The following is a 23237-nucleotide window of genomic DNA, read 5'->3' as shown; positions in this document are numbered from 1 at the left end:
AAATATAAAAATATAAATATAATTTTAATATTTCAATTAGTGATGATGGATGGCATCAATAATAACGATTGATGATATCGTTGGGAGCCGTAAGTGATTATTATGAATAAGGAGATTGATAACGAGAGATGAGAGCTGTTTTACATTTGTGTCGAAGGTTATCTCCCGTCATCATTTTCCTCGTCCACAATAATTATTTAAGATGACTTAATAATACCATCATTGGTCACCATCAATATCATCTATCACTACTAATTGAAATATTAAAAATATATTTTTACTCTTTATTTTTATTATATTTTTATTGATAAAATATATAATATTAAGATAAATATATCTAAATATATATGATATTAAGATAAATAGATCTAAATATTTTACTTTCGTAACTATACTGATGTTAATATAATTTTTAAATATAAAAATAAAAACTAAAAATAGCTTAATTAATCCTTGAGAGACACGCTATAAAAATTTTTTATTATTGCCGTTTACTATTATAAATCATCAACTTCTAATTCCTTAATATTATTGATTCGTTAACTAAACTAAATCAAGATTATTGAAACACACACACATACACAAAGATTATTGGACGCACGCATGCACCCACACACACACACAAAAAGATTATTGAAGGCACGCACACGCGCACACACACACACACACAAAGATGACAGAAAGCCAGAAAACAAATTCCTGAGAAGCAATTATATTTGATAAGAAAAATATTAGCTTCACAATCTTTAGTGTTTGCACACCGAACAATTCCTTCGTGAACAACACAAGAATCCAAGCAGCGTGGTGGCCAAAGAATCTACACTTCAATTACAGCGGAATTTACAAGCAGCTATGGGTTTCTAATAGACTGAATTCCAAGCACAGGTTCCATGGTTCAGTGGGAGAATCTACACTTCGAGCATCCTCAAGTAGTCATCTATGATCGACATAGCTGATGAGCGGTACCCCGAACCAAATAGATTGTAGTGATTCAAGTAATGGTAGAGCATGTAGAGATCCCTCCTCTTCTCGAAGCCTGGCTGTTTTGGCATCACCTGAACGAGTTTGTTCAAAGCAGTCAAGAGAAATGCTACAACCGTACCCACTACAACTTCATGAAAAGAAAAAGGAAATGTGGCTCCTCCATTACCAAATCATGCAAAGTTCCATGCTCCTGCAATTAGTTAGTTCTTTTCATATTTCTGTTCTCTGCGATAGGTACTTAACTAGCAGTAATAGGAAGATACCATCTGTGGGCATCACCATGAGGTAACTCAACATTTCATGCATCTCTGACAAAAGACTACTGACATGCAGAAATGACCAACATAAATGGATGTTGCTTTTCAGACCACCTTTGTAACATCTAATATGGTAATTATTCGTCGATATCTGCAACTAAACAACCACCAAGGCACCAACACGTGATGAACTTATGCATAACTATCACCACGCATGCAAAATCACTGTATAAAAACTTCAGTAGATGTTTCAGTTTGCAGTGTTGAAAATTCTATTTATTCCTGTTTGATCTTTGTGGAGAGAGAGAGAATGGGACCTCAAAGTAGGACGAATAGAAGGCTCCTCCAAATCCTGCACACCATGACATTCCAAATTCTGCCTCAGTGTGACCATCTGCAATTAAATAGAACTTTATTTACTAGTTGTCCTTTATTTTACTTGGGTAATTATTCTTATGCTTGTACAATTTGCTTTGACTAAGATTTTTGGTATAAGCACTTTCTGGAAAAAGATAACACATACTTAAATATCTATCACATTGAGGCCCTACAAATTGAAACAAATAATAATAAGAAATTATGATAAACTATGATGTTTTATGAAACTTTGAACTCACAGTAACATGCTGGATCCAATATAACAGGATCCCCATTCTTGTCAGAGCTGATATTACCACTCCACAGGTCTCCATGGAGTAAGCATGGCTCAATGACAACTCCTTCAAAAAGTGGTTGCAGATTTTTCATCAATCTTTGACCTGTTAATTTGGAAAGACAAACAACATATTTAACACTTCTCCTAAGATCACCAATGAAAAAGGGTGAAAAAACAATTCAAAGACTACATTGCAAAGATTTTTCAAATTCAACTGGTGGGGCAAGTCTTCTGATCAAAGATCTCAAACTGATGGATGGACATTAGGAAGTTCTCTAATGATGGAATATTCGTAGATTTTTCACAGTGGGGCATGGCTTCTGATCAAGACTACTGAAGACTGGAACTGAACTCGTAGATTTTTCAGTGGAGAACTTCCAACACAATATTCACTTAAATTTATAAATGCACTTGACATGATTAAGCAAATGACAGAAAATCACATGTAGTAAGTCAACGTGAATGCAAATGTCAACCTAGAAAATTATCCAATATGAGGTTTATATGATTATTCTTGTATCCCCTTTTACATCCTTGTTACCAAATCCTTGATACCTTAAATTGCATCAGGCAAAGTTCCTTTTTACCAATGGCAAGATTTGTCTAACCCTTAATTGCAGCCCACTCTAATGAAAGTCAAGAAACATAACAAGAACTTCTAACATGGATATACTTATCATCACCAGACTTAAGCAATTAAATTACTAAATGTGCATCCACATGAAACTTCAACCAAGTTATTCCATCCATTAGCTTCTAATGTTGATGTATCACCATTCAGTAAAACAAACATATATAAAATGCATGTCATGTAACAATACAGAATATTTTGTCTACTCTCTGATGCTGAATACTTAGTGGAGCGTATAATATCGCTAACACCAAGAATAATTGGCATAATGTGGTTTTTAACACCACGATACCTTTTTCGTATATTGCAGAGTCCCCATATTGGTCTAATGCTAACTTTAGTTGGTACCCCAATCTATGCTCGGAAAAAAAATCAATCCAATCTGAAGACCAACTGTTTATCTGGGGAGTACTGCAGCATGGCAATTAAAGATATCAGAACATTGTAATCAAGAATTTATCCGTACAACAAAGTAACGGAACAGCAGAAATATAACATGTAAACATGATGGGGAGACAGAAAAACAGTGAAGGAAGAGAAGCACAGCTGTTCCTGCCTTGAACACACATCATAGAAGATTAACCCAAGAGAACTTCACAGATTTCAAAGAAACAACTTTTTGTACATATGCAATTTCATTCACTCGGATAGCAAAAGTCACGAGGAAAGTTGATTTCAGACAAAGAACGTTCAAGGAAAATTCACCTGCCAATAGTGTTGTCAATATCAAAACCAAAACCCTTACTAGATTTTCCAGCTTGATGCATTTCTGCAAGCTTTCTTCCTAACACTGACTGAAGAAAGATATTTGGTTAAACAGCACTGAGAATAAAAACTATTTGGTAAAGTACTGTATAATATTAGTGTCACCTGACTTCCCCTGGAAGGCCCAAATTCAATAAATTCCATAATAATAAAAGAACCACCTGTTGGTAAAGGTCCAACCTACACATTAGAAGATATTGTTTCCATTCCCCACTAAAGGCACTTCAAAAATAAGAAGGGGTAAGGACACAGGCTTACTACCTTATATGGCATAGGAACACGAATTGATTGGGTGGCATACATTGCACTCAAACCAAGGGACTCTGCTTCAAACATTGATGGTCCGATTCTTCTGAGACGTAACAGAAATAAAAGGTTAGCTTAATTAAAGCATGCAAAGACAATATTCAAACTGAAAAGAAATCTTGTTTTGCCACAAAAGAGATCATAGAACATGTATGATAAGCTATGCATGTCAACCATAAAGACAATGCTCCATAAGCAGTAAAACTAATAAGTAGAAACACTAGAAAATTACCAACCAAAAAGACTTTAATTATATTCAGGAGGGTAGATCTTCAATGATTAACTGAATGGATATGGAGAAACTGTTGGTTGCACATACATTATATTCAAACTTGCACAATTAGAATTTTAGTAGCCATTTATAAATAATGGAAATACTTTACAGACTAATAAGGATTGGCTGCATATCATCCAGTAAGATGGGCACACTGTAAGAAGCAAACAATCCAAGAGACTCATAATGTTTTCATACATTTTCACCAGTATTTCATTAATAAAACTATGTGCAACTTTGTTATATGGTACGACGAACATACTCACAATGAGATAGCAAAAGATATTAGAGTATGCAAATTGACCCTAGAACAATTTCAATGAAGTGGCATGCCTGTTTGTCTTCACAAAGAAGGAACCAGAATCAGTGTCATATCGGCTTGCATGATTAATGCAACCACCACCAATGGGACTGATTCTTGTAATCTGTGTAGCCTTTCCTTCTGTAAGAATCCATTCCCGAATTGGATCATCTCCCATGGATGCCACTGACAGTTGAGAACAGAGTGAAAAATTTTACAAAAACCTTCACAGGAAGAACATACATAAAGCGGACACATCAAGTAGAAAATATAAGCAAGGTGTGGGTTAAACTATAAATTTTATGTTGTCATACTACTGAAGAAAACTGCAGGCAAAAGTGTGATAACAATGTGATTTGTGATAATAATTTCTTAGCGTAGTTAATCACCAACTAATTTGGAGCTAATAACAAGCATGAAATTTGAGACCACAATTTGTTAGCATTAGATAACAGTGACAAGCAAAGGTATGTTGACACTAGATACCTGGCTCACAAGTTTTCGATTATTTTACCTTTTAGCATGACATATAATCATAATTCATAAGAAGATACATAAATTCATAGTTAACATCAAAAGCTATTGTGATATAGTGAGATTGCCAAGTGGTTCATAAGAGGTGTCATAAAGATGTGTGTTCCAAAGTTGTTTTCTTGTTGCCAAAAGTATCGACAAGGCAGCATTATCGTGTAGCAAAAATACTAACAAGTTGTCTCTACAATTGAGATAGTTGTGATATAGAACATTAGCGAATGTATTTATTGAAGCCAACAGGCATCGATAGCGATCGTTTTTATGCAATCGCGCAGTCGAAATTTGCCGAAGAAGATGGACGAGGACATCAACTACAAGTATCCGGAGGGAAAGAAAAGAATTTGCACGAGGTCACGTGGAAAGTACGAGCTAATCGACTAGGGCTTCGATCCATCAACGAAGCCAGCGATCGACAGCACAAACGAATTGGAGCAGAGGAAGAAGACTCACTGATTGAGCGCCGGCGAGTGAGTTTGGGGAGAAGAGAAGCGCGGCGACGAGCGCGAGGAGACGAGGCGCCGAGGGAGAAAGGGGCGGATAGGGGGGCGCCCACGTGCACCATCCCGCCGCCACCGCCACGAACTCCACTCACTCAAATGTGAGCTGCCAAATCCATCGCTTCCTTTTAGTAATAAATAAATAAATAAATATTTTCCTCAAAATAAAACAAAATAAAAATATTTATATATACAAATATTTCATTTAAATTGATGTGTGATAGGAGAAAATTTTACTCCAATCATAACTCGTCACATGATTGATCGATCAACATGAGGGGTGAGATCTGAATAAGGATAATGATGAACCCCAAAAGAAAATATTCTATTCATATCATAAAATATTTCTTTGGGCCAAACTTCCTATTGAGCTTATTACCAAAGTCAATTGTTGTTCACCGATAACTTCATTTTTCATTTTAGTTCTCGATATTGCTAATCCGTGGATTAGCAATACAGTGATATCGGTCATCGACACAATAGTTATAATTCATCGTAAATCTGAAATCGACACATAGTGTTTGATCGATTAAAGAATGTTGATGTGTCAACGAGGCATAAACATATTGTGTTAGCATGACACCGTTCGCACGAACTTAGTCTTATGTAATCGATGATGATTATAAAATAAAATATCAATAAAAAGGACTTTAAGAATCAGAGAGTCATTTGGCACGTCCCGTTTCCGACCAAATAAAACTCCTCGAGTGAACATCTCGGTTGGATTTATAGGGAGTCTTTCACATCACATTTTGCGTTTGCCAAGAATTCTTTCTCTCTTCAGCAGCCATGCAATAGCTATGTCTCTCGGGGAAAAAGTCAAAGAACACGTAGAACAACATGCTTGTTGCGTTCGAAGCTATGAGTTATCCTCTTCTCTTTCATGTGCATGTCGCCGTTGAGAATGCAAATGCTGGCGTAATAAAGAGACAAAAACAAAGCAATCCTTGGACATGTATTACCGAGAAAGCTTCAACGCAATCCAGAGAAGACGAGATCTTAATCGAATGGTGAAGTCAGCGATCCTCGATGTTCGATCGATAGGAAGCAGGCGGATTACTTTAAGCAGCTACCAGGCGTTAGTATATTCTGCGTGCTCGAATGGGCGCGGAGCAGCGAGCCGGGCGTCGTTGAGAGCCAGCTGTTGATGTCGAGCGGTCATCACCCGACCCCCCCTCCCCTCCTCGATCGTTCGGTACTGATGGCCTAAGGATAACGAGTTTGATAAGGCTTTCGGGTCGAGATCGTGCCGGACTTCGAGCGTTGACTGCTGCCAAAACGAGCGCCAAGTGGAGGATACGAAGGTAGATCCATGGCCGCATGCAGGCCGAGATCAGAACACGCCCCCGAATCGCCTCTTTTGTCTCCTGCTTCCCTTCTTCTCCAATCAAGAGGGCGACTTGGGAACAGAAGCGTCATATGCTTCCCTTGCACTCTGGGTTGTCAAAAGGAGTGCAGTGAGTGACACGGAGAAGTAACCGTGCAGGTCCTTTGACCACGCTGTGCCGGCCTTGACATAGAACTTGTTCTTCGATCACCAACGTTACCTGTTTCGCCATGCGCCGACCGAGCTTTGTTTAGCGTTATAGTCTGCACTATGTAATATGATTACTTGTGGCTTCACATTCTCAAGTTTATCCATCCGATCTGAAGCATTATAACAATCGAAAGGTAGCCGCCACTGAATCTAAAATCAACGCAAGAACTAATGGATGATGATGCGTTCTGACCTCAGCACGGCTACTATTGGATGAGCTGCGCTAAAATAAATCTGTATCGCCATTAATCCACGTATTTGTTACGGATACGACGACGCCGCGAGTGGTATCAGTGATGGCCAGCTTTGAGCATTAAGAAATGGAATCGTTTCTTTATATTACTCTGAGATCACGTTCGAGATTCCGCATCATAGTCTCTTCCTGCGCCTGTCGATGGCCCTTGGAGGTCTGGAATACCTACCATCTCAGTGGCGGAGGGGGTTGGCATTATCCAGATATAATTTGCTGTGGTTGAAAGACTGGGCCAATCATATTCGTACGGTTTGCTTGAAAGCAAATCAACAGTGCCGCCTCGTAGACCTGCAAAGTCCACCTGGCTCTCTGCCATGGTTTTCTTCCTTGGCAATGACTAACGAGGAAGAAATGCAACGGATCCTCTCAGCGTGTGTTGCGTCATGCGAAGCTGAGGCCAGACTCGTACCCCCTCCCCTCCCCACCCCCAACACGATGCCAAATCAAACGCAAGAACGACGACTTCAACCTGGATCGAATGGGACAGAAGAAAGTTCCGGCGTTACGCGGGGCCTACCGGCCGAAGAAAATACCAGCATTGGTTGACCGAGTCTATGAGTCAAACCGTTGACATGAGACAAGCCAAATCAACCCAAATGGCGGTGTTGGAGGACCGGTTGGTACAACCAAGGCCGGTTGATCGAGTCTTCGACGCTGCCGGCTCTCCAGGGTTACATGTTGACGGCCAGAGATGGATGAAGAATTGCCGAATCTCATAAAAATAGTGTACAATCTCACATGCAACCTAAAAATACTGCGTGCTCTGTAGTTTTGTTTTTCGTTACATCAGGAAAAAGACGAAAATTGGAGAAAAGAGGAAAAAAAGGAACGATGCGGGGGGGGACTCATCGCTCAATCTTTACGATGACATCAGTGTCGTCTCCTCCTGTTGGATTATTAGTCTTTGGCAATGATTCTTTGTAGTCCTCGTCGATGGCAGCGCCGGTGAGCAGCTGCGCCCGCTCGGCCTGCGCATCCCAATCGGTGCTGTCGATGGTGACGAGCATTAACACGACGCAGGTGGCCTGCGCCGAGAGCAGCCCCAGCCAGAGGCCCCTGAAGTCGAGCGGCGTCCAGAACGCCAGCCCGACAGCTACCGGCATGCCGACGGCGTAGAATGAGCCCAAGTTTATGTCCGCGCCGAGCTTGGGTCGGGCGCTTCCTCTCAACACCCCGCACCCGGTGGTCTGCGGGCAGTTTCCGAGCTCGCACAGGCCAAGGATCGGTAGCACCGACGCGGTGAGATCGAGGATAGCTGGGTCGCCGGTGAACATCCTGGCCCACACGTGGCGCACCGAGAAAGCGAATCCCAACGCGAGGAGGCCGACAACGAAACTGCATGACAACCCGACGGTTGCGGCCCGCTGCGCTCTGTCGGGACGATTCGCGCCGAGCTCGTTGCCGACCCGTGTCGACACGCCAAAGCTTAGAGACGATGGGAAAATGTAGAGGAGTGAGGTGGTCTGGATCAGAATGCCCGTGGAAGCAACAGTGACCTGTGGGTTTAAGAGAAGACCACACAAGATGATCATGATCTCGTACCACCACCATTCCAGGCACACCGAGATGCAGCTGGGGACGGCGAGGTTCAGAAGCGACCTCCATTCTTTAAGGCACTCGGAGCTGAAGCTGAGTCCACCGGTGCTACGGTGGATACCGGAGAAGTAGACGTAACCAATAAGAAACACTACCACGTTGAAGTTAAACAGAACAGAGGCCAAGGCGACGCCGCCGATGCCAAGGCGGAGAACTGAGACCAAGAGGTAGTTGATGGGTAGGTGGAGGACGACGGCGAGCCCCGCGCACACAGTCAACGGGAGCGTGATGGACTGGGTCCTGAGGTAAATGCGGAGAGGGTGGAGAAACGACTGTAGGAGAAGGTCAGGAAGGCAGGCGTGGAGGTAAGAGCTTGCGGCGGCGGCAAGAGCTGGTTCCTGGCCGACGAGGAGGAGCAGAGGACGGATGTAATACCATAGGAGGGCGATGGGGACGGAGGCAGAGAGGAGGAGGAGAACGCTCCGGTGGAGAGCGAGGCCAAGGAGTCGGTGGCGCTGCGCACCGAAAGCCTGACCGCAGATAGGCTCCATGCCCATCGCCAGACCAGAGAGGACGGAGTAACCGGTGATGTTGGCGAAACCGATGGCCAAGGAGCCACCGGCGAGGGCGAGATCACCGAGCCGGCCGAGGAAGAGCATGGAGACCATGGAACGGCAGTAGAGAAGCAGCCCAGTGAGGACCATGGGCAGCGCGAGGCTTAAGACGGACGTAGCTTCCACAAGCGCCAGGGACACCGAGCCGAGAGGCTTCGGCGTCAGGACCGGCGCCGGTGCCACCTCTGCTTGGGTCTTCGCCACCGGCTTCTCGACCACCACCAGGGGTGCGGTGAGTAGGCCATGCGGCTCATCGTGGTGGTCGCATTGGCATGGTGCAGCAGAACCGGGGATAGCCCCGTTACACATGGTGAGCTTCTTGTTGTAAAGAAGAAGAAGAAGAAGAAGAAGAAGCAGAGCAAAGAAGAAAGGATTTTGGTATGGGTTTTAAGTTAAAAATAAGCGGGAGTAGGAAGGCTTTGTTAAGCTTTATGTTGGAAGGAGATGTTTGTCGCCACAGAAGAGGCCGTTCGGCCTGCAGGCAACGGCACCCACCGCTTCCTCGTTCCTCGGTGGGAATGGAGAGAGGAGGGCGAGGCATGGCACGTTTATATAAGCGGTGTCCATTGACTTCTTTTTTTCCTTCTTTTTAATTAATTGGAATATATTTCGACTCCATTAAATGACAAATATTACGATTCACATGTAGACTTGGACATGAAACCTAACCTTGTATTGCAACGATGCTTGAACAGCTGTTGATGCTTCGAATTTTCTAAGACCGTGAGCGGAAGTCCAACACCCTTTATTTACATGACCTATTAACATTACCTCTTCTCTGATGAGAACGCGTACCATTGATCTCTCTAGATTAGCGTTGGACTTTAGAGGCTCATCAGAATTGTCGTCGTCTGCTGTGATAGATCCCAGCACGCCACACTCACACCACCGGTGGAAGCAAGCCGAACGCCTTCCGACGGTCATGAGTAATGCCGCGCGGTAGATTTGCATGCCATCATAACTGTGATCTATTTGTGGCATCTCTTCGTGTAGATTTCTCTGCAGGCATATCCTGGCTGAAACATGCCGAAATGATGCGGTAACACGCGTGGAGCTAAAGAGAATGCATGACATGCGCCTTGCCGAGGTCGGAAGGAATCACTAAATAAATCTTCATCGTTTCCGGTAATTAACATGCCATGTAGGAGATTTGACTGTCGTCTTCTCGGCTCTTCCTGTAGCCGGAAGACGACATGGTAAGATGGCTCTGAGCAAATCCAAAAACCTGGGAGATGTTCAAGAACGGGCGGTTGGCCATAGTGGACCATCTCGTTTGGATCAAGTCGTCGAAACGACCATTTGTCTGTTCTCCATTTGATACTCGTGGGGTTTAGGGTGGGGATGATGGTAAGATGACTCCATCAATGAGATTGGCCTCCTCCTCCGGTGGCCACATTACTGTTCCTGTTGCTGGAGTTGGTTGTGTGTAGACCGGCTTGTCTTTGAGACTGTACTTTCGCAAAGGTATGCCAAAGGCTCAAATGTACTTTGAACTCTAGTGGGATGAGGCTCATTTTTGGCCATCTTTATGTTGCTTTTCATGCAGCCTTTTGTTTCCCCAATATGCTTTTAGATGAGGACTTGCTTTGAGCTGGCCTTTAGATGAGTGCCGTCTTGGTATCAATTCATGAACAGTCATAGTCTCCCTTCTTTCATTGGCCTGGCTTTGGATCCTAAGGAAAGCGAGACCAAAGCAAAAAACCTGGAAGATCCAACCTGCAAAAGAAGTAGTTACAGGACTCAAAAGAAGCTTGATCGTGTCATGCATCGAGAGAGAAAGGAACGATTGGAGCATTGCTTCAAAATGTCACATCTCTCTCTCTCTCTCTCTCTCTCTTCCTACTTAACGAGAGAAATTCCACACTGTAAAAAGGCTTCATGTATGTCCTGTACTCATAGACGCAATGCAGAGTAGCACACATTGGTAGATACTATAATGTCGGAGATCATTTTCCATTTCATAGGAGAAAAACAGTCAGTAGCTGATGCTTGGAATCAGAAGAACAGAAGCTATGGAGTTTTCAGGGGTGTGCAATAGTTCCTCATAGTGTCTTTTCTTATTTTGAGGGAAACTGAAGGTGTCTTTTGGAAAAATAAAGATAGTGATAGCAGCTAAAGGAATTGATTCAACCTTTAAAGACCTGCTCGGTATATATACATGTCAGAAGATCCAAAGCCCCATCTTTTGGGTTCCTCTCACACTACCTACTGTTCTACCAGCTTGTATTCTGATTGAAATCTCATGATGATGAGAGCCCCATCCATACAAGCAAAAGTAAGTCGCTTATGTTCATGCCGATGGCTGTAGCTGAGGAAGAGGAGCTCTCGCGCTGCTTCTACGTATTCGAACTCCTTGATACGGCGAAGATTACAAACGCGATCAAGCTCACGTCAATGGCAGAATTCTACATCGATGTTGTCACTTCGGGAGATGCTCTTGACGCCGAATCGGTTCAACCAGTTCCCACTGTAAATTTGACTTGCGCCGGTGGCGCAAGTCTCGTCGACCAAACGACGGTCCGAAGAGGGAAAGCAGGAGATCATCCGATAACCGGATGAAATTTCCACTAGTGCTTGACATCTACACTTTTTGAGAAGGCTACGTTGTTCTAGAAGCGCTTGGTGGTAGAATTCCCTCCTCAAGTTGTGTGAATGGGAGGGTGATTCCGGCCGGCCGCGGTGGTTTACCGACATCGTAATGAAGGAGACGAGACGGGGGCAAGTGGGGAGAAGCATCAACAAAAGTTTTCTGGCGTTCCCACAAGACGCTGTCTTTGTATCCATGGAAAAGAAGGTGGACGTGGGAGACCAAATCACGACGGAGAAACTGAGTTAGATCTACGTTGACTCGGACGAGTCGCGAGCTCGGATTGGATCGATTCGGTAGCAGCAATATGGAACGCACCCGTTTTGTTCACGTATCGACGTCGCATAAGTGACACCCACGTGGCGTCTATATTACGTAAGCGAGAACATATGACATATTATGGCATCATTCACTTGGTACGTCTCCTGAACACGCAGCAGCCGTAGCGGGTCGAAGATACCACGTAATTGCTTGTTGACACGGAAGCAGGCAAAAGTAGACCATACCCGAATCCGACTCATCGCCCGGACTCGGTCGGGTTGACCCTTCCCATGTCCGTATCACGGTCAGCATGTCGGCGGAGCAACAGCAGAGCCGCAAAGATTTGGTTCGGTGCTTGACCGACCGCTTCCTCAGGAACGATAAAGTCTCCCGTCGATTGTTCCACATGCATGAATGGGGGTGGGTGATGATCGCTTAAGTCGCAGACTTCTCCACTCTTGATGAGATATAAATTGCCCCTTGAAAGAATCGACATCTTTGTACTCTACTTTGACCAATAGCAAATATCTGCAATAAGTCGATCGATTGGAACAGCTGAAAGGCCAAGCCACATTAACATGTCCAAGCTTCAAACAGAAAGAACCACATGATAACCCCAGAAGTCAGAGATCACATAATACCTGAGGCCTAATGTTAGAGGTAAAAAGGCTTGATTGATTGATACTATGTTAGGAAATCTCTTATGAAAATAATAGGCATCAAAAAAATCAGTGAAGAAAGTATCGAGAAGAACACAAAATTTTCAAAAAAGAAAAACTAAAAACTAAACATGAAAACGTATAATCTCATAAACCCAAAACATCCGAGTCTCATCCATCTCTATTTAAAATTGTATGCCTAAAACATTATATAAAATCTTCATTTATAGAGGAATAAACTTAAGACTTTGACTTTAGCGACTCTTATCTTAATTCCTAAATCAAAATCATATCCAATCATAAAATTATATCTAATCACAAAATTTAATTATATTCCAATACGATGTAGTTAGAGAAGAGGCAAATGAACAAATAATAGAGGAGCCCAATACATCAGGAGGATACCCTTCTCCAGCTAAAGATTCTTTAAACCTATCAATTTCAGAAAAATCTTCAACATCGCTATCAACATAAACTCCTATACAACTTTTGAAAGAATTAAAAGACAATCAGAATGAATGAACGATTATGGTACTAATCTTCATGATTTTATAAATGCTAAAGAAGAAACTGATAATATGCTAATTCACTTTGCTCCGTTTGTATATGGTGATCCAATCAGCTTTGAAGAGGCGTCACATGATGAAAAGTGATGGAAAACGATGCAAGAGGAGATAAGCGTCATTGAAAAGAATCAAACTTGCGAGTTGGTTGATTTACCCTAAGATGAAAAGTCTATCGGTGTAAAATTGATCTACAAAACAAAATCGAGACAAGATAGCACTATATGTATAAAATTTCTGAACTTTCTAATATTGAGATCCATAAAGCATCCTTCATTTAACAACAATCGAATAGAACTTTTATAATCTAAAAGATATCCGATGATGATATCCCCATTCAATCATGGTTCGTGGATGGCAAGTGGCAAGTGTGCGTTCATACCACTAGTCATTCACTCGACATATTTGAATAGGGGTTGTAAACTCTAGATTGCTTGGCAGGAATTACATAAAAAGAAACCTAAAGACCAGAGACTCTGTCATTATACATCACCTCTGTCACCATGGACTATGAAGCAGCTGCATGTCAAGTAGAAAATGGTGGTACTAGAATCCAATGAGTTGAGTTCATATCTCTATAGAAAGAATCAAATTGCAAATACTACCTGATAACAGGAGATGAACAAGTTTGTGAATCCAAAGGCTCCAGTAACTCGAGGAATCACCCTCTTTTGGTGCCAGCAGTCTCTGATTTGATTGTTTCATCGGAATGCAGTATTCCTCGTACTGCAATCCAGATGGTTGATATAAAGAACTAGAACCCGAGACATGCAGCAGAAGCATGCAATGCAACATGAAACAACCTCATATCGATCAACTTGCTTCCGTTCCTTCTCCGGCTTCTTCAGTGTTTCAAATCATCTTCTAACTTCTGCAAGTTATAAATGAGACAAGTTGAAACTAAACTTTAGCAACAGACAGTGGATAAGAAAATCAACAACTGCTGACACTCGTGATACAAAAGGGAATGTCTCTTTACAGGAAAAGAGAAAAAAGCAACACTATCAACTATTGAGGTCCCCATCTGTAAAGGTCATTTGAACAACATAAGCACAAACCACAAGCAAAGTAGTGCACGTTGGACAGCCCACAAAAAGAAGGAGATATCCTGCCAATTGGTTCTAGGTGTTCTTTATTCTTAAAAGATGCATTTTCAGCAATCAGCCAATCAACCCCTCAAGCAGGAAAACTTGGAGAAAGAAAAACTGAAAAAGAAGCCAAATGTACAGACTGTTGAATCTCGGATTTTGATGATGAAACCAATTGATAGTATTTATGATTTGATTAGTGAGAGACAATTAAAGTAGGAAGAATCATATTGCGCCGGAGGAAAACATGTCAGAAGATTGGACGTCGGGCCGGAGGATCGGTCGACGTATCGACAGAAGGCTTCGGGCTAAGAAGAGCGGATATTGCGCCAAGGATATCAGAGTTGCGGAGGACAACTGGCCGATTGGACAATAGACCATAAGAGAGGACGATGCGTCGAAGAATCGGACGAAGTGTCGATGGACCAATGATATGCCGGACAACATGATTCATGCTTAGTAATAATTGTCTAGATCGAAGTGTGTTTTTATGTGTGCAGGATTAACTACGATAGCAAGACATAAAACAAAATGAAGTCCTGGAGTCATGAACGAGATTTCGTTGGGAGTTCAAGAGTTCGTCAAAAGTCCGGATGTTTGTCGAAAGTTCTGTCGGAACCAACCGAGAAGTCCAGGAGCTTGCCAAAGAAGCTCGTCAGAACTCGCCAAGAAGATCGTCGTGAAGTCCAGGAGCTTGCCGGGAGTCCGCTGGAACATTGCCGAGAGATCGTCGGAAGTTCGCCGGAAGCTCGCAGGAAGAAACCGGACTTATTTAGCTTATTGTATGCCTTAAAATTTGTAGTTAGCACATAATTGAGATTATAATTGGGCCAACCGAACTAGGGGATAGTTGGTTCCAAGTTTGGGCTATGTTGGGCCAAGAGAAAGGCCTAAACAGTGACCAAACAGGTGAAACCGTTGTGGCACAGTCTCCGAGATTATGTCAAGCGATGGTACCGCCAGTCTGGGCGGTGGTACTGCCTAGACACAGTCTTCTAGGTGGTGGTACCACCCAGTGCAGGTGGTGGTACCGCCCGTACCCTGAAATTTCGAGGAATTTAAATTTTGGCTTCATTTTTAAAGCCATTTGGAGTCTATAAATACCCTAGCTATTCCTGCATAGAACAACAAGAAAAGTGAACAAAAACTCTGTGTTTTTAGAGTTGAAATCCCTTGTAAAGTATAAAGTCCCTCCTCCTAAAGTTTTGAGATCATTCTAAGGGAGAGTGTGAGGGAAGCTTTGTAAAAAGGGGGTGTAAAGGTTCTCTCGTGAGCCTGTAAAAGGAGAATAGAGTTGTAAGAAGGAGGTTGATCTTCGCCTATCAAAGGAAGATCGTTAGTGGATGTCGGTGGCCTCGACGGAAGAGGAATCGATGGAGTGGATGTAGGTCACGACGACCGAATAACTATAACTCAGTTTGTATTTACTTCTTGCAATTTATATTTACTGCAAACTGCCCTTCCTTACTCTTACTTGCATTACATCCACTACACGCTTCCGTACGCTTTCAATTTCAAGCTATCTTTCCGAACTCTGTTTTATCGTACGAAGAATTTTTTAAAACTGACAATTTTACCGCTGCACTAATTGACCCCCCCCCCCCCCCCCCCCCTCCTCTTAGTGTCTGACTCATTCCTAACAGTTGGTATCAGAGCCTCGTATTTCTCATTTGGTTTAACACCTAAGAGAAATGGCTCATTTCGGCTTTTAAGAGGGTCACTCTCTCATTCGTCCTCCCTTGTTCAATGGGATGGACTACATATATTGAAAAACTCGAATGAGAGTTTTCTTGCTTTCTTTGGATTTGAACTTATGGAATATTATCGAAAGCAGTTTTCGAATGTCTTCTCTTCCAATGAACCATTAGAATGATTTGGAGAAGACTTTTTCTTTAAATGCGAAAACTATAAATGCTTTGTTTTGCGCATTACATAAAAATGAATTTAATCGTGTTTCTATATGCGAAATGACTTTCGATATTTGACACATTCTTGAAACCACACACGAAGGAACTAATAGAGTAAAAGATTCTAAAATAAATCTTTTAATACATGATTTTGAACTTTTTCGAATGAAGCCAAGTGAAACCGTTGTTTACATGTACACCCGTTTTACGGATGTCATTAATGGTTTAAAAGCTTTTAGCAAATGCTTTTCAAACCTTAAACTTGTGAACAAAATTTTACGCTCACTTTCTAAAACTTGGGATTCGAAAATAACCGCAATACAAGAGGCAAAAGATCTTAATAATTTTCTACTCGAAGAACTAATTGGGTCTTTAATGACCTATGAAATGAGTTTTATGACATATGTGGCACAAAATGAACTTAAGAACAACCTTCCAAAGAACAGGAAGAATTTTGGACTAAGAACAATCGAAGACCACTCGAGCATAAGCTCAAGTGATGGTGAACTTGAACTCATCACTATGAAATTTACAAAGTTCATGAAACAAGAATTAAAGAACAAAAATAAACTTAAAAAGAATGTAACTACTTGTTATGAACGCAAGAAGAGGGAAGCACTTTGGGATGAATCGAGCTCCTCCGAAGGCGAGGAGAAAATCAACAAAGGCGAGATGGCAAACTACGCTTTAACGACATTCGACAATGAGGTAAACAACTCAAACAAAACTCCTTTAATTTATTTCGAAATTACATAATGTTTTTCATAAGTTGTTCTTAAATTAGCTTAGAAAATTATATATATTTTTGAATTACATATTTAATAAAAATACAAAAATAAAATTGGATCATGCTTACCTTTTTAGTGATTTTAAAAATAATCATGAAAATTACATATTTTATGACAAACAAACAAAATGATTTTGATTAAAAATATCTTATGAAATCATGTTTGATTTGAAGTAATATTATGCTTAATGAGTTTATCTTTCGAAATTATACATGGTGATTCTTACGATTTATGGATTATCGATTTTTACCATAATGAAAGTGGTTTTTTCGGTTTTAAAAAAGATACATGTCTTGATTTGGCATAAATGATAAAGGCATGCTTAAATGAAATAATGTAAGTATCATGCTTACTTTCATGATGAGATTTGCTCTTTCGATTTTAAACTATGATGTATTTTTTCATACGAAAAACTTGATCATGCTTATATGAAATCAATCACTTAAAATGAAACACATAAAAAGAAAAATATATTATCTTTGGAATTAAAATAATGAACCAAATCTCTTGTTTAAAGAAGCCTTATGTTTAATGTGTTATACTTTTTTGGTTTTGATGGTTTTTATGATGAAATCTACTTTTCGATCCTAACATGATGCATGGTTTGACATAAGAACAAATATTTGTGCATGCTAATATAAAGTCAATCACACAAATTGAAACTAAAGAAGTTTAGATATCTTTAAGAATCATTCAACATTATGTTCAAAGAAACCATGCTTGATGTCTTAATGAAAATGTAATGATGATTTGAAAGCATGCTTAACAAGTTTATATTTCGAACTTATGCATGATAATTTTTGCGATCTTTTGATAGTTCTTTTTCGGTGTTAATGAATGATGCATGGATTTGACATAAAAGAAAAGAACATGCATGTATGAAATCAATCAATAAGTTGATATAAAAAGAGGAAAGTATTTTTCTTGAATCCATGGCCCGAAGCCTTCTGTCGATACGTCGACCGATCCTCTGGCCCAACGTCCAATCTTCTAACATGTTTTCCTCCGACGCAACATGATTCTTCCTGCTTTAATTGTCTCTCACTGATCGAAGCATCTCGCGTCACTCAAAACGCAAATCAAATCATAAATACTATCAATTGGTTTCATCATCAAAATCCGAGATTCAACAATCTCCCTCTTTTTTATGATGACAACCAATTGATGACGGAATTAACCTTAACTCCTGGAGTTTAAACAAACTCCCCCTATCAATATGCCATATTGATAGAACTCTTGGATTCAAAAATCCAAGCAACATGTTATCATAAATTAATGCATAACATCATACTTCTCCCTCTTTGTCATCAACAAAAAGGAGAAGTACAATTATCAAGTGTTTAGAGATATAATGTCAAATATTGCATTTATTATCATGCAATTTGTAAGCTAGAAAATTTAGCAAATGTTACATCATATTAGAATATGCAAGCTAGCAGATTTTATATCACTTTACAACATGCATAATCACTAAATCATCATTAATTTTAAAGATGTGTATGATTGTAAATTTTGTAAGTTTGTATTTTTGCTTCTTAAGATAGGCAAGCTAGTGATGTTCAAGATAGCAAGCTATTTCTTCTCTTTTGAGAAGTGTCATTTTTGTTTCATTTGCAAAGTGCAAGCTAATAAAACTTTATATTATTTTACAACATACAAGCTAGCAATTTGACAAGTGTTACTTTTCTTTTAAGTATGAAGGCTAGCAAGTTTTTGAAAAATAATGCAAGATAATAAGCTAGCAAGATACAATGTTTTACATGAAGAAAGCTACATGAAGTACGCTTGTATCTTCACTTTAGATGTACTAGCAAGCAAGCAAGTTTTTGCATCTTCTTGACTTGAACAAGCTAGCTATCTCCCCCTTTATCATTGTCAAAAAGAAGGGGAGAATACAATTTTGTATCTCTTTTTCCCTTTACAACAATTTTCAAATCATGACAAATGATGAATAACAAAGATGAAAAATCAAGTTATGAATGTCAAAACAATTTTTCATCATGAATATTTTATCATTGCATGCATCATTATCATAAGTTGAAGTATTGCATGCAAAATATCAAATCATCATTCATAATTATATTAATGTTTCAATCATTATTTCAATATGTTTGTGCATCATTATAGTTTCAATTTACAACATGCACAATTTTAAAACTTTACATATCATCCTTATTCTATGCATGATACTAAACGTAAATCAATCATCATATCATATATGATACTCATAAGCTAACAAATTTATATCATTTTAGAGCATCAAAACAATATCATGAGTATATCATGCATTCATATGATGCATGGATATTGCGCCAAGGATATCGGAGTTGCGGAGGACAACTGGCCGATTGGACAATAGACCACAAGAGAGGACGATGCGCCGAAGAATCGGACGAAGCGTCGATGGACCAATGATATGCCGAACAACATGATTCATGCTTAGTAATAATTGTCTAGATCGAAGTGTGTTTTTATATGTGCAGGATTAACTACGATAGTAAGACATAAAACAAAATGAAGTCCTGAAGTCATGAACGAGATTTCGTTGGGAGTTCAAGAGTTCGTAAAAAGTCCGGACGTTTGTCGAAAGTTTTGTCGGAACCAACCGAGAAGTCCAGGAGCTTGCCAAAGAAGCTCGTCAGAACTCGCCAAGAAGATCGTCGTGAAGTCCAGGAGCTTGCCGGGAGTCCGCCGGAACATTGCCGAGAGATCGTTGGAAGTTCGCTAGAAGATCGCTGGAAGCTCGTCGGAAGAAACCGGACTTATTTAGCTTATTATATGCCTTAAAATTCGTATTTAGCATATAATTGAGATTAGAATTGAGCCAACCCAATTAGGGGATAGTTGGGCCCAAGTTTGGATTGTGTTGGGCTAAGAGAAAGGCCCAAACAGTAATCAATAGGTGAAACCGTCGTGGCACAGTCTTCGAGACTGTGTCAGGTGGTGGTACCGCCCAGTGTCAGACTGCAGGCGGTGGTACCGCCCGTACCTTGAAATTTTAGGCGATTTGAATTTTTGTTTCATTTTTGAAGCCATTTGGAGTCTATAAATACCCTAGCTATTCCTGCATGGAGCATCAAGAAAAGTGAACAAAAACTCTGTGTTTCTAGAGTTGAAATCCCTCGTAAAGTATAGAATCCTTCCTCCTAAAGTTTAGAGACCATTCTAAGGGAGAGTGTGAGGGAAGCTTTGTAAAAACTGCCCTTCCTTACTCTTACTTGCTTTACATCCACTATACGCTTCCACGCTTTTAATTTCAAGCTATCTTTCCGAAATTATTTTTATCGTACGAAGAATTTTTTGAAACCGATAATTTTACCGCTGCACTAATTCACCCCCCTCTTAGTGCCAACTTGTTCCTAACACAGACCTTGTATAATCCTGTTCTGGCTGCCCACATATTTTGATCCAGGAAACAACAATGCGTCACTAATAACAATGTGCTTATATCTTATCCATGATTTGTTTAATAAGAGATGTAAGCTTATCTTAAGCATCAAAAAGAGTGTCAAAGAAAAGTTGTAATTTAGGATAAAGCATACACTGCTTACTAGATCTGGCACTGGCTACTAATGGAATAATGCATTACAAGTTGCAACATCTCTTATAGAAATTGGTTACAGCTACCCATACTTGACAAGGAAAAGTTTTGATGAAAATTTGGATTATACGAGAGTAAGCTGAGTGGACTAAGTTACTGAACCCATACCAATCCGATTCTTTGATGGATTAGATAACCATACTACACAAGAGTGCACAAAGCTTAACATCCGAAAGTAGATATGAAGGCTGAAGCCATGTGATGGCATCTCAGTGTAGATGGGGAGTTCCAAGGTGAGTAAAGGGACTAGACTCTCTCTCAGTTCAAGAATTCCAGAGTGTTTCTCCCACTTTGGACTTCAATTTGCGCATTGGCAGAAGGCGAATTTCCCGATGATCCCTTTCACAGTTTTGACAGGTTAAATTTCAGTGATTGGCACCTCAGGCCCTCCAATGTAGTGAGGTTAGCTCATCAGTTTGATTCAGCAGGCCAGCCAGAACACAGTATGACAATCACTACAGTCAAGAACCCAATTACCATCATCATCATCATTGGTATCATTAACTTCATTATTGGTTTTAGTTGACTCTGCTGGTCCAGTTAGATTTCCTGCTCATTTCTAGCTGATTTATTATCAATCCCACCAAATTTTGATCATTTCCAAAAAAAACCAAATCCATGATCTCATTTGGATGAGCCAAATCACAATTCTTATGATCAATCCTAAGTCAATGTTCAATCCTGCAAACCTTGGTACAACAAACAACAGAGCTACAACAATAAATACTGTTCCACAGTCAAATTCAAAATTTCTAATGTCTAACATAACAATTCAAGTGCCCTTTGTTCCCTTTCTTGCTTTCCTTACACTTCATAACATGAAAATAAATAAAAGACTATTATCAATTAGTTCCTACATATCAATAAATACCAATTTTGCATCTTAAATCAATTTATTATCTTAGCTTAAGAAATCCAACCTCAAACAAAATCTTTAAAAGAAACACACATACTGGACTATAATTCAGCACATGCAACCTAATATCCACCTACTATTGTATCTAACCTTTGGCTTTCAATCCTTCATTGGTATTGAATTAAAAGGTCTTCTAATGCAACTTAAGAGACTTCAGTTAAATCAACTCATGGTTGCTCAAAAATTTTCCAGACTGCTAGGAGAGTGCCATTCATATGTCTCATCTTATAATTGGACATCAGATCATATGATATTTATAAGAAATTTTAGTTTTTTACAAACATGTAATGCACAACAAACTGTAGGAACTTTTGCACAAGCAGCTGAAATGTCTCAAAAGAGCTTTTACGTTCACAAAACAAGAACAGCATCTTGGCATTACAAATTGGGCTAACTCAATTAATAAAAAAGAAACGAGTGAAGATTTAAATTCTAATCACAAAATTTCCTTTAAAGAGAGAGTACTAGTGACAAACTAGAGCTTTAACAGTATATCCAACAAGATGGGCTAAATTCCAAAGCCACTAAAATGGACCAATAAGAAGATTAAAAGAATTAAAGAAAAAGAGTGCTAATTTCCGCCTTCTGTGGAAATAAGATAACTGCATGTTTTGCAGTTGAAAAGGGAGAGAGCACAATGGCAGTGGAGATAGCAACAACATCGACAACATCCGAAACAATTTTTTTTCCCAATTATTTGGATTTGGCAGCACATTTTTATCCCACAATTTATGTTGTTTAGGACAACTCCAACCCACATTACCCATCGTTTCGACATGCACGCGGATGAACAGTTATATAAAACATCCAACAAGTCCAACAAAACAACAAAAGAGAATCGAACATCTAAAGCACGCAATTTTAATTCATTCTCACGACGTCTAGAATAATTTATCAGGAAAGGTATGTTCGATTAGCAAGTGGAACTGAGAAGAAAACGAGGAAGCAAAATTGTTCATGCTAATTAACCCCAAAAAGGAACAGTTTTGATTACCGCATATATCTGGAAAGACGACGAACGAGACAACGGTAATTGCAAAAACTAATCCAGGCAAAATCATCAAGAAATCATATGAATCCATGTACTAGAATTTGTTACTGAAATAATCGGAATCGAAGGCATACCTTGCACCCTTCGATCGAAGAGAAGACACTCTAGAATCGTCCCTGGAGGAAAAAGGTAGGGAAGGGTAAACGAGAGGGTGCTCTTGGATGAGGGTTTTTTCTACCTGTTACAGGACACCTGTCGGGAGCCACATAACTTCCAATCACAAGGAAGGTACGCCCGCGGGTTGCAAAGTCCCTTGTTTTCTCTTCGGTATGTTCTGTTGGGAAGTCGGATCCACTACACCCACAGAGCTTTCTGAAGGAGACGTGGCAAATAGGTTATGGATGAACGGGGATTTTGCTGTCTGATAAGCAGGAGCTTTCTGATCGCCTCGAACGGGAACACTTTCTCGCTCACAAGCCACGACGAGTTTCACCGACACACTGCGAACCGCTGTCCAAGTGGGTCCCATCGTTTCGTCCATGTTGGGCGCGCTGGTCGTCCGCAGGTGGGTCGGTGGAGTCTGTCCAATGGTTCGAGTAGGAACGTGGCAAACGTGCCAATGTCGGAGGAGAACGTGGCGAATAGGCACTGGTTGAAAGCACTTTCTTGCCGCAAGTCACGAGTGAGCTTCACCCGATGCACCTCCCCGGTGGGTCCCACGTTGCACCCATG

At 40.5% G+C, this 23237-nt stretch overlaps 2 protein-coding genes and 1 long non-coding RNA gene across 4 annotated transcripts; all 3 read right to left on the bottom strand.

Annotated features, from left to right (window-relative positions):
• Nucleotides 1-687: 687 nt before the first annotated feature.
• Nucleotides 688-5309, bottom strand: LOC103993209 (protein-ribulosamine 3-kinase, chloroplastic). 2 transcript variants are annotated; one of them, XM_009413183.3, is made up of 9 exons: nt 5158-5309; nt 4206-4359; nt 3554-3644; nt 3398-3472; nt 3233-3321; nt 2820-2938; nt 1859-1999; nt 1559-1635; nt 688-1055 (listed from the first exon to the last, which is right to left on the bottom strand). In XM_009413183.3, the coding sequence occupies exons 1-9, from the start codon at nt 5267-5269 to the stop codon at nt 909-911; spliced, it is 1005 nt and encodes a 334-aa protein (XP_009411458.2). In that variant the 5' UTR covers nt 5270-5309; the 3' UTR covers nt 688-908. The 2 variants fall into 2 exon arrangements, with proteins under 2 accessions (XP_009411458.2, XP_064934904.1); XM_065078832.1 differs by having other exon boundaries at nt 3554-3641.
• A 2232-nt stretch (nt 5310-7541) lies between these two features.
• Nucleotides 7542-9645, bottom strand: LOC135587429 (protein DETOXIFICATION 49-like). Its single transcript, XM_065078831.1, has one exon. The coding sequence runs from the start codon at nt 9451-9453 to the stop codon at nt 7840-7842; it is 1614 nt and encodes a 537-aa protein (XP_064934903.1). The 5' UTR covers nt 9454-9645; the 3' UTR covers nt 7542-7839.
• Nucleotides 9646-13439: 3794 nt separating this feature from the next.
• LOC135587428 (uncharacterized) lies at nt 13440-22941 on the bottom strand. Its single transcript, XR_010475877.1, has 2 exons — nt 22640-22941; nt 13440-14085 (listed from the first exon to the last, which is right to left on the bottom strand). It is a non-coding gene; the product is annotated as an uncharacterized LOC135587428 (long non-coding RNA).
• Between the last annotated feature and the right edge of the window lie 296 nt (nt 22942-23237).

Source organism: Musa acuminata, chromosome BXJ1-8, assembly GCF_036884655.1.
Source record: "Musa acuminata AAA Group cultivar baxijiao chromosome BXJ1-8, Cavendish_Baxijiao_AAA, whole genome shotgun sequence".
Lineage (NCBI taxonomy): Eukaryota > Viridiplantae > Streptophyta > Magnoliopsida > Zingiberales > Musaceae > Musa > Musa acuminata.
The sequence above is the reverse complement of the archived record's forward strand: the minus strand, read 5'-3'. Positions and strand labels throughout refer to the sequence as shown.